The 12,284-nt window shown below is 40.8% G+C and overlaps 1 protein-coding gene across 1 annotated transcript in view; it reads right to left on the bottom strand.

Annotated features, from left to right (window-relative positions):
* LOC118396748 (RNA polymerase II elongation factor ELL2-like) overlaps nucleotides 1-12,284 on the bottom strand; it is a 44,342-nt gene that overhangs the window by 3,707 nt on the left and 28,351 nt on the right. The window contains exons 5-11 of the mRNA XM_035791146.2: nucleotides 9,043-9,287; nucleotides 8,429-8,553; nucleotides 6,942-7,059; nucleotides 4,542-4,998; nucleotides 2,149-2,212; nucleotides 709-880; nucleotides 538-582 (exon numbers count right to left, since the gene is read on the bottom strand). Of these exons, the coding sequence (XP_035647039.2) occupies nucleotides 538-582; nucleotides 709-880; nucleotides 2,149-2,212; nucleotides 4,542-4,998; nucleotides 6,942-7,059; nucleotides 8,429-8,553; nucleotides 9,043-9,287 (1,226 nt within the window). The remainder of the gene's footprint in view (nucleotides 1-537; nucleotides 583-708; nucleotides 881-2,148; nucleotides 2,213-4,541; nucleotides 4,999-6,941; nucleotides 7,060-8,428; nucleotides 8,554-9,042; nucleotides 9,288-12,284) is intronic.

Genomic DNA, 12,284 nt, shown 5'->3' with positions numbered 1-12,284 from the left:
GGAAAATGGTCAAATTGCCACACTTATCAAGATAACATCCCTGGTCCTCCCTACTGCCTCTGATCTGGCAGACTCACTAAACACACATGCTTCATTTGTAAATTATGTCTGAGTGTTGGAGTGTGCCCCTGGCTATCCGTAAAATAAAATAATGATAAGAAAATAGTGCCATCTGGTTTGCTTAATATAAGGAATTTGAAATGATTTATACTTTTACATTTGATACTTCAGTATATTTTAGCAATTATATTTATATTAGAATAATTAAGCATATTTAAAACAAAATACTTGTAGCCTTTTACTCAAGTAGTATTTTATTGGATGACTTACAATTTTACTTGAGTCATTTTCTATTAAGGTATCTTTAGTTTTACTCAAGTATGACAGTTGGGTACTTTTTCCTACACTGTTGATCCTAATAACAACACTAATATCACTGGTATGAGTCAAAGTTCTTTGTGATAACCATACAGTCTATAGTAGATAAGACAGGCTATAAAATAATTCAATAATACTCCCTGCTCATGCATTACTTACCTTCTTATATTTTCTGTATTTCTGCAGTATTTGGTCCTCCATGAGCTGTAACGGAAGAAAAATACAAGACATTTAGTAAGCCCTTGAAAGTTCATCAAGCCAGGTCTTTAAATGTTTAAACAGAAGTGTTTTGCTTTGTGTATGGAAGTGACGTCAGTTCCTTGCTCATACCTTGTATTCCTGTGTACCGGTGGAGAGTGTGTTGATCTTTGAGCCCAGCTGAACAAACATCTCAGTGATGGTACCGATCCGGTGATGTAGGGCCCTGTACTCATCATACTCCGCACAGAAATCCTCCTTGTACTGTTTCCGTTGCTCTGAGGCTGTGATGATGTTGTACTTTCTGGAAAGAGAGACATTAACATCTTGTGAGCTGTCATTTCAACAACCACAGGCCCATGGCATCCATCCACTATGGTCTGGTCTAGTCTGGCCAGCTGTGACAGGCAACGTGGAATGGCCACATCAGGAGATAGAAATAGACAGGTTAGTTGACAACGTCACGAAAACGATGCGCACACTTCGACGGGTCAGAAGGCTGTGCATTGTTGTGATTCTGGATGGCCAGATACAGTAGTTAGCAATAATGACAAAAAGCTGCCATGTGGGGAAGCATAGGTGGCTTGTTTCAGGTCATTGTATCTTGTTACCATGTCTTGTTTTGAGGTGTTTTGACTGATACCATGTCTATGCTAATATGGCAAAAAATGTGCTAGCTAGCTAACCAACAACTGTAATGATGTATTTTCATTTAATTTAATTTCACCTTTATTAAACCAGCTAGGCCAGTTGAGAACAAGTTCTCAATTACAACTGCGACCTGGCCAAGAATAAACATTGGAGATTAAATATAGTTTCCATATAATAATATAAACCATCCCTGCATGTTTTATGCCACGTAGCATGCGTAAAATAAACACCTTAAACTAGATCCCCTACATAATGATCTTGATTAGAAGAAGAAAAAACTATCAGGGGAGGTTCAACCAAATCAGTAAATGTGGAGGAGTTAAGATGGCATGTCGCCTTGTTAACGTCCAAAGTGGAAGTTGTGCCACAGGCTCTCTTTCCATTTCCCCTGAAAACCAGAACATCCAGGACTCAGAGGCTACTAATCAACCAACCCATCTATAGAAACATGCATTCATCTCTCCAGCAGGTGGCACTGCAGATTAGCAGAATGATTGGCCTTTGACTCAGCAATGATTTCAGAGATGTGTTCTCAAGATGTGGAAATGTAAGACATTAGATCATTTGTTTTCTAAGTCATTCTCTGTGAAGCTCTGTTATTACTGAACATGTGACAGACCATTTAAACGTTCACATTTTCCACTATTTATGTGAATATTTTTAATCTGAATCCAGACCTTTTTGAACAAATCACATTCCTTTCACAACAAAAGTGGTTAAAGTAGTCATACCATTAAAGAAAACATTGAAGCAACAGATGTTAGTAACAGAACCTGAGACTTTGAAAGCACATACTGGCTTCACTTCTGCCATGTTTACAGTTTGAATGGGCTTCAAATAACAGATGAACCTAGCAGCACCACTCAGCAACCCAGGGCAATTCTGGAGGACTTATGAATGAAGCAGTGTGTTTGAACTTACATGAAATAGTCGGGCAGCTCTTCTGGTGACGTACGAGTGACAGGTGTTTTAGCCCCCTCATGGTCTGGAGATAAACACAAGCAGAGGAAAAAAAGGTTCATGTAATCTGCCAATGCAAACGTGACAAAGCTCATATCATACTAAGGCTGATGGAGTCGTTTATCAGTGCTACTGATAAGAGACCTGCTCCAAGGCAGGCGGTGACGCCAGCAGCGCCCCAGATTGGGAGGCAGAGCAGCCTGCTGACTCGATGGACCGTGGGTCACCCAGCTGTTCCACAGTCAATCATGTACACACTAGCCAGGGAACGGAATGGGGGTTGCTCGTGGAAAGGGAAAGGGGATACCTAGTCAGTTGTACAACTCAATACCTTCAACTGAAATGTGTCTTCCTCATTTAACCCAACCCGTCTGAATCAGAGAGGTGGGGGGGCTGCCTTAATCGACATCCACGTCTTCGGTGCTGAAGCTACATACACAGCACCCTTTCCACTGGAAATGTGTCTTCAGCTCACTGATTTAGTGTCACTCTGTTGAAAACCTACAGTATTTCACCATGAGCCTTCTAGATAAGTCACTTAACCTATTTGGGATAGGTTCCTTTGAAGTTTCATAATACTTTTCCAAATGAGGTAGTAGTTTTACTACTGCAATAAATATGGGTAATAAAAACATACATTTTGACTGTGATCTTTGCTATTTTGTATATGCAGAGAGTGTTTGACAATATTTATGTATATATGGAAAGTGTTTATTCGTATGTATACAAATACCGGGCAGTCTATGCTGTAATCTTGTTGGCTCAAATAAACAGAGTAGGTGCTTCTTCTAATGATTAAACTGCTCTGATTTCCATGTGTGCATAGGCCAGAAGTAGTGTACATCAGGGATCCCGTTAGAAAAACAGATATTTGACCGGCAGCGTTTTAATTTACCGGACATTTGAGAGATTTACCGGACCCATGTGCATTGGTATACGTAACCTGATTAGGGCGTCCACCCACAATGCTTAGAATGACAGAAATCACCTTTAGATGATAGTCATTCCTATTAACAGAACATCCAAGTCAAGGATGCAACGTTGTCGAAGTCTGATGTGCACTTTGTAGATGTTAGAATAACTGTCCACATTTACTTTCCTCGGACAACAAGACGAGTAACGAGAAGCAAAATCACTAGTCTATGTCAATCTACTATCCCCGATAGTAGAAACGTTTACCTATTCTATTGGTCAGCTTGTATAGAAAAAAATGCCTATTCCAAACAAACTCTGGGACAGCTGTGGGACGATAGGTCCCAAATTCATACGGCCTAGGCTATATATGTATATATATTTAAAAGCAATGATTATTTTGCAACAGATCAGAACGTTTAGCTAAAAATGTTGATGAATGATTATTACTTCACATTATAAGCGCAGCAATGTGCACAAGGTAGTAGGCTACGCACGAATGTTCGCTCCATAATACAATTAGATGTTGCCAAAATGACAACTCACATGCAAGCGGTTTGATGTGACAGTGATCAAAATATCAAATCAAAAGAACCAGCAATGCAGTTTTAAGAAAAAATAATTATGAAAATAATTAAGAAAATAATAAAATAAATAAAACTAACACAATAAAGTAACAATAACAAGGCTATATACAGGGGGTACCGGTACCGAGTCAATGTACAGTTTAGTCTAGATAATTGAGGTAATATGTACATGTAGGTTGGGGTAGAAATTTATAAAGAGGGGAGATGCAACAACTAGCATGGGTTGCTAATATGACTAAGATTGTGCCTTTGTCTACTGGACAATGAAAAAAAGTTGATATAAAATAATTGCCTCCACAAATAGGGTCTGATTGTGGCTAGGCTACTTTGAAGCAAGGTAAGACATCCCTCATAATATGTTTTACATTTTCAGGTTTCAAACAATTAAGTATGTTTTCAAAATGCATACTGCCTCCAGCTCATTGCAAGGTGGTTTGTTGTTTGAGATGCTGTACGTGTGTGATGAATAAGATACATAACAAATATACTGTACACAAGTGCCAATTTAATTCCGTTCAATTATGCAAATTTACCTATAGACCGATAAGCATGACCAGTTAAATGTATTTACATTGACTGGTATTTCCATCAATGAATAGGCTAAAAGCATTATTTGCAATAGGATTTATTTTTCTCCCGGACAATTGACCAGTGGCAATTTTATTTATTGGCTTTTAAAAAGAAATGATCAGCTACTACCGGCTATCGGAAATTCTGCTGTAAATATACCCTTGGATATGAATACTGTTATCATTATCAACATGTTTGTTTCTGTTATCATTCTAGTCAACAAGGTCTCAAAATTATATGATTTAGTTGAAAATGACATTGGGAATGAGAGGGTGCTTTTCTTACCATTGAAATGTTCCTGGTTCTGCTTCAGGTCGGGACTGTTCTCTATCCAGTCTTGTTTTAAGTGCTCCCGTTCCTTGTCTTTGTGCTTCTTGGACTTCTTCTTTTTGTGCTGGCCGTTGGCTAGCTGCTGGTCAGTGTAGATGGAGGGCTCAGTTTGTGGGGCCTTGGGGCTTGGTACGGCTGGGACCGGCTCGGTCCTCTCCAGCTTGGGAATGCTGGAGGAACCATCCAGTTTGTGCCGTGTGTAGAGACCATTAGGGCTTCCCTGGCTGTGATTGTTGGTTCTCTCAAACTCTGTTTTGGTCTGTACACTGGTGTTTCCTGGACCAGATGAGCTACGGGCTCCAATGGGACCAAGGTGTCCATTGGAAAGGGACTGCAGGGGTAAACTGTGGTCTAATAGTCTTTGCTTCTTGGGGGTCTGACAATCAGATAGCTCAGAGGGAAATGGGCGTTTCTATGTGAAGGGGTAGAGAAGAGGTTTTACGTGTAAGACTTTTTGGCAAAGACTAACCATTAAAACTTCCCAACTGGCTCCTGAAAACGGCAGTGACTGAACTGCCTCCAGCACTCCCATAAATAAAAAGCAGATGCTGCCACACCAACAAACGTTCCTCTCATTTCTTCCGTACTCAATCTTATTCTGCAGTATGTCTTGTCAAAAGGCACTAATCAAACAGAAATAATTTAAGCCTTGAAATTAATCTTTGCATTCTCTTTAATTTATAATGAATATCAAGAAAATAAACAGTGAGAAAGGGCAGGACATAGAAATGATTTTAGAGTTAGGAAGGTGAGTATTTACCACAGAGGGATATTTTAGAGTTAGGAAGGTGGGTATTTACCACAGAGAGAGATTTTAGAGTTAGGAAGGTGGGTATTTACCACAGAGAGAGATTTTAGAGTTAGGAAGGTGGGTATTTACCACACAGAGAGATTTTAGAGTTAGGAAGGTGGGTATTTACCACAGAGGGAGATTTTAGAGTTAGGAAGGTGGGTATTTACCACAGAGGGAGATTTTAGAGTTAGGAAGGTGGGTATTTACCACAGAGGGAGATTTTAGAGTTAGGAAGGTGGGTATTTACCACAGAGGGAGATTTTAGAGTTAGGAAGGTGGGTATTTACCACAGAGAGATTTTAGAGTTAGGAAGGTGGGTATTTACCACACAGAGAGATTTTAGAGTTAGGAAGGTGGGTATTTACCACAGAGGGAGATTTTAGAGTTAGGAAGGTGGGTATTTACCACAGAGGGAGATTTTAGAGTTAGGAAGGTGGGTATTTACCACAGAGGGAGATTTTAGAGTTAGGAAGGTGGGTATTTACCACAGAGGGAGATTTTAGAGTTAGGAAGGTGGGTATTTACCACAGAGAGAGATTTTAGAGTTAGGAAGGTGGGTATTTACCACAGAGGGAGATTTTAGAGTTAAGAAGGTGGGTATTTACCACACAGAGAGATTTTAGAGTTAGGAAGGTGGGTATTTACCACACAGAGACATTTTAGAGTTAGGAAGGTGGGTATTTACCACAGAGGGAGATTTTAGAGTTAGGAAGGTGGGTATTTACCACAGAGGAGATTTTAGAGTTAGGAAGGTGGGTATTTACCACAGAGGGAGATTTTAGAGTTAGGAAGGTGGGTATTTACCACAGAGGGAGATTTTAGAGTTAGGAAGGTGGGTATTTACCACACAGAGAGATTTTAGAGTTAGGAAGGTGGGTATTTACCACAGAGGGAGATTTTAGAGTTAGGAAGGTGGGTATTTACCAGAGAGAGATTTTAGAGTTAGGAAGGTGGGTATTTACCACAGAGAGAGATTCTAGAGTTAGGAAGGTGGGTATTTACCACACAGAGAGATTTTAGAGTTAGGAAGGTGGGTATTTACCACAGAGGGAGATTTTAGAGTTAGGAAGGTGGGTATTTACCACAGAGGGAGTTTTTAGAGTTAGGAAGGTGAGTATTTACCACAGAGAGAGATTTTAGAGTTAGGAAGGTGGGTATTTACCACAGAGGGAGATTTTAGAGTTAGGAAGGTGGGTATTTACCACAGAGGGAGATTTTAGAGTTAGGAAGGTGGGTATTTACCACAGAGGGAGTTTTTAGAGTTAGGAAGGTGGGTATTTACCACAGAGGGAGATTTTAGAGTTAGGAAGGTGGGTATTTACCACAGAGGGAGATTTTAGAGTTAGGAAGGTGGGTATTTACCACAGAGGGAGATTTTAGAGTTAGGAAAGTGAGTATTTACCACAGAGGGAGATTTTAGAGTTAGGAAGGTGGGTATTTACCACAGAGGGAGATTTTAGAGTTAGAAAGGTGGGTATTTACCACAGAGGGAGATTTTAGAGTTAGGAAGGTGGGTATTTACCACAGAGGGAGATTTTAGAGTTAGGAAGGTGGGTATTTACCACAGAGGGAGTTTTGACCGGGCTGAGCTGTGACGGAGAATCCCCAGGGGTTTTGTGGAATGAATGGTTTGACTGGAAACTCTTCAACTGGCTACTGCTGCTCAGTGGCTGCAGTTTCCTGCAACATTAGAAGGGGAAGGCATTTTTACTTTGCTATTCCGTCTATATTAGGGAAGATCATTTAAGCTTTAAACTTGACTTTGGACAGACGTATTAGTTTGTAAATAATGGTTCAAACTCCAACTGCAATTGTATGGTCTCCAGTGAAGTGAAAGAGTTGGGGCATGTTAACAGATGAAAACATAACACAACAAAACAGAAAGAACCATTTGGTTACTGTAACTTCAGGATCAAGATACATAAATTACAAGCAAAGTATTACGCCTTAGAAAATAACAAATAGAACCACGCTGTCAGACAGAAATTACACTCCAAAATATTTTACAACACACCAGTTTTCTACACTTGACCTCAAAGTGAAACTGACAAGTTTGCCAGCATGTTTCAAAGTGTTAGGCTATCTGTAGATTACATCTGTAAGAGACAGGCACTAAGGCGGAGCAGTGTCCAGTCATCTCAGTGAGGAGAACAATGGTGCCAGATGCAGGCTATGTTAGGCAAAACACTCCTCTCTCCACTGGCAATCTGCTTCCTCCAGCTCCTTCCTCACAGAAACCTCACTGGAATCAGAGTTCCATCATACCTCCCACAGCAGCCACATTACCTTTTTAACTAGATGATCAATGGAATCTGCTGGAAGCAGCACTGGCTTTCAGGACATTCCAGACATGAGATCCTCTGACAGACTAGGCTGCCAGCCTGGTTGGATTCTGATACTAATCACATCCAAATTAAGTTTCTCTCTGAGATAAACTATAGAAAAAGGCTCTTCATTATGATTCAAGAACGGACATATAGTTATGAGCCAAGTCAACAGCACCCGTATCCTGTACATTCAAAAGGCTCTTTCTAACATGTGAGTCAGTATTGTAAACAGAAGGGCAACAGCAAGTTGCACAATAAGCAGGCAGGACGTGGACATCCATCCAAAATGATGTCCACTCTCTCATTCTGAAAAGCTCAGCAGGGCTACTGTCCTCTACATTAATGCTATTTGGCAACACCATGCAGATAATATCCCCCCCACCCCATTAAGACATTATCTGTGCCGAGATATAGTCATTTAGAGTCTCTCCTTTCAACATGATCACAGCAACCTGCCACAGTAATCCAGTGGGCCTGCAGTCTTAGTGCCAGCACGTTGTCAAAAAGCATCAGAGCCCCCCCGCTACTGAGGAGAGGTAATCATCCAAGTACTGAAGCTTACAATGTTACATTAAAATGAACTACAGACAAGGGGGGCTCTCCACCACGACACCAACATCATGTTGATATAGAGGGAAATATTAAAATATTCACTGGTGAGAATGAGAAGGAGAGTGTGATGGTAGAGAAGGCAGGTGAGTAGAAGTACAAGCCACACCCACCTGGCCAGGAGCCTATGGATGAGCTGCTTCTCTTCCTCTAGGTAACCGGGCCAATCCTTCTGGACATGACTGTAGAACTCATCCTTCAGTGTAAAGCTGTGGTCTTTGGGATTCAGTTTAGCAACCTGCAAATCAATGACAAACACATTTTAACCGTCTGTCTCTAAAGTATTAGTTGCAGTTTTGACCCTGGTTAAAAAAAGGATCCAGTGGCAGGCTGTCAAAGTTCAATAATACATTGTTCACTATTAACAAGTAATTCATAGTAAACACAGCACTTACACCAGCACTGTGTTCAGTTAGAGTCACAAATGGAATGGCTCCGTGACAAAGAGAGCGAGAAAGCGGCGAGAGAGAGAGGCTCCTTTGCAGTGTCTACATTTGGAACCCCTAGAGGGGTTTAGAATGGCTTATAAATGCACCTGAATCCCAAAGGCACATTTAAAGTTGCTGTGATGTTTTACATGTGTTTCATTTACCTAAATAGATTAGGTTTATTCATTTCAAATGTATTACAATTGGACCACAATATGCAAAAGTTGTGCGTTATTGAGTTTGATCTCTACTCAATGAAAGTACAGTTTTAGTGTCGTGTTGTGTTCTAGAGGTCTCACATCGTCCAGTACTGCTCCCAGGTCAGCCTTGTCCTTAGGACTGGCCCTCTCCCTCTCCAGCCACAGTAGCAGCTCGGGCTTCCTGTAGGCCTTCAAGGCCAAGACGTGGATGATGCGGTCTCTTAGGGGCCGGAGGGCCACTGGGCTGGGGGCCCCGCTCCTCTTGTTGCTGGGGGAGTGCTTGTTGCTGCTGCTGTCCATGCTTGACGACAGGCCCTGCTTCCTCTGGATCTTCACACATTTACCTGACAGAGAAAAGTAGATACACAGAGAGGTGCCATTTGATGAGAACAATGTTAGTGACATACAAACAATATTATAGACATAAAAGCTACCTTCTTACTCATCTAAGCTACTGTTACCAAGTAAAGAGTAGTGGTTTTGTGCTCTTGTCAGTCGGTGAAAGTTTCAGCAATTACCACAATTATCACTTGGATGATCTAAAGCGCTCATAGAAAGCCAAGCAGTACACTGGACAAGCGGGATGGGAGGATTATGTTCTAACTGCCTCTGGACAGGTTTCAAATAGACTGACACTTCTCTGAGCCCAGCAACTCAACATCAGGCCAATCCTCAGGCCAGTTATGCAAAAAAAGGCCTGGTATAATGTGTGAGACAAGGGCCAGAAGCAAAACCTGATGTGCTTTGTCTTGACAGATGTCTGTCATAAATACAGTATGCAAACACTGCACACAGGAATAGCACCTTGCATCCATAGCAGGAAATAGCATCTGAACAAACATGTTTAGCCAGAACTCAAACAGCCTCATGTACACATGCAGTGTTGGTGGGCAGCGCCAGGCTTGGAGTTCAGTGAAAGAGTTGCCAGTGAAGTTAACCGGCTCCTGTGCAAGCAGAGGAGCATGGAAAGTTAAACACCTCACTGCTCACTCATACACAAAGGACTTTTCTTCCTGTTGCAGCACTAATTATCCTGGCTCCAAGCCAGCAGGACGTGGCGGTGCTTATAGATATATCTCCCAACCCTGATCTCATTAAAAAAGTTTAAGCTCTGCTTTGAAGGTTGCTATAGGATGCAAAGCACAGCATCTTCATGGAAGCAGAGTGGTTCTGGTACAACCGGTATCTACTATATTAAGTAAAGCTGGGGGCCAGCTGCACTGTACAGTGCGTGAAAGAGTTGATTTACTCTATGACATATGGACCTCGATGATTTACATACTCTGTAAAATAATGTCTGGCACCATGCACTCAATTTGACATTCCTAAAAGCCTACAGTTGTTGCACAACTGGAATGTAATAATGTTAAAGCTAGAATCTGCAGTTGATACATACATTTTTGGACTTCTAAATTAATAATATGTACCCATTGATTCTTGAAGAATATAACTTATAAATGACTTATGAGCTTATTTCAACTGTTATAGAACTCAAAATAAAAACTTGTTTCACTCCAATGTTTGGAAACAATGTACACATACACTTAGGTTGGAGTCATCGTTTTTCAGCCACTCCACACATTTCTTGTTTACAAACTATAGTTTGGCAAGTCGGTTAGGACATTTACTTTGTGCATGACACAAGTAATTTTTCCAACAATTGTTTACAGACAGATTATTTCACTTATAATTCACTGTATCACAATTCCAGTGGGTCAGAAATGTACATACACTAAGTTGACTGTGCCTTTAAACAGCTTGGAAAATTCCAGAAAATCATAGAAGCTTTAGAAGCTTCTGATAGGCTAATTGACATAATTTGAGTCAATTGGAGGTGTACCTGTGGATGTATTTCAAGGCCTACCTTCAAACTCAGTGCCTCTTTTCTTGACATCATGGGAAAATCAAAAGTAATCAGCCAAATCCTCCTAAAAATAATTATAGACCACCACAAGTCTGGTTCATCCTTGGGAGCAATTCTAAACACCTGAAGGTACCATGTTCATCTATACAAACAATAGTATGCAAGTATAAACACCATGGGACCACGCAGCCGTCATACCGCTCAGGAAGGAGACGCGTTCTGTCTCCTAGAGATGAACGTACCTTGGTGCGAAAAGTGCAAATCAATCCCAGAACAACAGCAAAGGACCTTTTGAAGATGCTGGAGGAAACCGGTACAAAAGTATCTATAGCCACAGTAAAACGAGTCCTATATCGACAATGGCTTCTTCCTGAGTAAGGAAGAAGCCATTGCTAAAAAAATAAAAAATAAAAAAGCCAGACTACGGTTTGCAACATCACATGGGGACAAAGATCATACTTTTTGGAGAAATGTCCTCTGGTCTGATGAAACAAAAATAGAACTGTTTGGCCATAATGACCGCCGTTATGTTTGGAGGATAAATGGGGAGGCTTGTAAGCCGAAGAACACCATCCCAACCATGAAGCACGGCGGTGACAGCAACATGTTGTGGGGGTGCTTTGCTGCAGGAGGGACTGGTGCACTTCTCAAAATAGATGGCATAATGAGGAAAGAAAATTATGTGGATATATTGAAGCAACATCTCAAGACATCAGTCAGGAAGTTAAAGCTCGGTCGCAAATGGGTCTTCCAAATGACCCCAAGCATACTTCCAAAGTTGTGGCAAAATGGCTTAAGGACAACAAAGTCAAGGTATTGGAGTGGCCATCACAAAGCCCTGACCTCAATCCTATAGAACATTTGTGGGCAGAACAGAAAATGCTTGTGCGAGCAAGGAGGCCTACAAAGCGGACTCAGTTACATCAGCTCTGTCAGGAGGAATGGGCCAAAATTCCCCCAACTTACAGTGGGAAGCTTGTGGAAGATTACCCAAAACATTTGACCCAAATTAAACAATTTAAAGGCAATGATACCAAATACTAATTGAGTGTACGTAAACTTCTGACCCACTGGGAATGTGATGAAAGAAATAAAAGCTTAAATAAATAATTCTCTCTACTATTATTCTGACATTTCACATTCTTAAAATAAAGTGGTGATCCTAACTGACAAATTCCCTAAGACAGGGAATTTGTACAAGGATTAAATGTCAGGAATTGTGAAAAACTGAGTTTAACTTCAGTAAGTCAGTGTGCAACAGATGGAAAATACATTCATGGGTAACAAAACATACCAGAATTCTCAGCAACACAAGTAAATTGTATTTGTGTCATACTTCCACTATGAAATTACTCCTGTGCAAGACAAAGACTACTTATAGACTTCAACTGTAATTGTAAACAAACACCGTATAGCCTTTAAAGCATGGTTAAAATGATCATTTTGATATCATAGATGGTCAGTCCTTGCATCCATA

This window comes from Oncorhynchus keta, chromosome 17 (genome assembly GCF_023373465.1).
Source record: "Oncorhynchus keta strain PuntledgeMale-10-30-2019 chromosome 17, Oket_V2, whole genome shotgun sequence".
In the NCBI taxonomy this organism is placed as follows: domain Eukaryota; kingdom Metazoa; phylum Chordata; class Actinopteri; order Salmoniformes; family Salmonidae; genus Oncorhynchus; species Oncorhynchus keta.
This window is presented reverse-complemented; position numbering and strand designations above follow the sequence as displayed.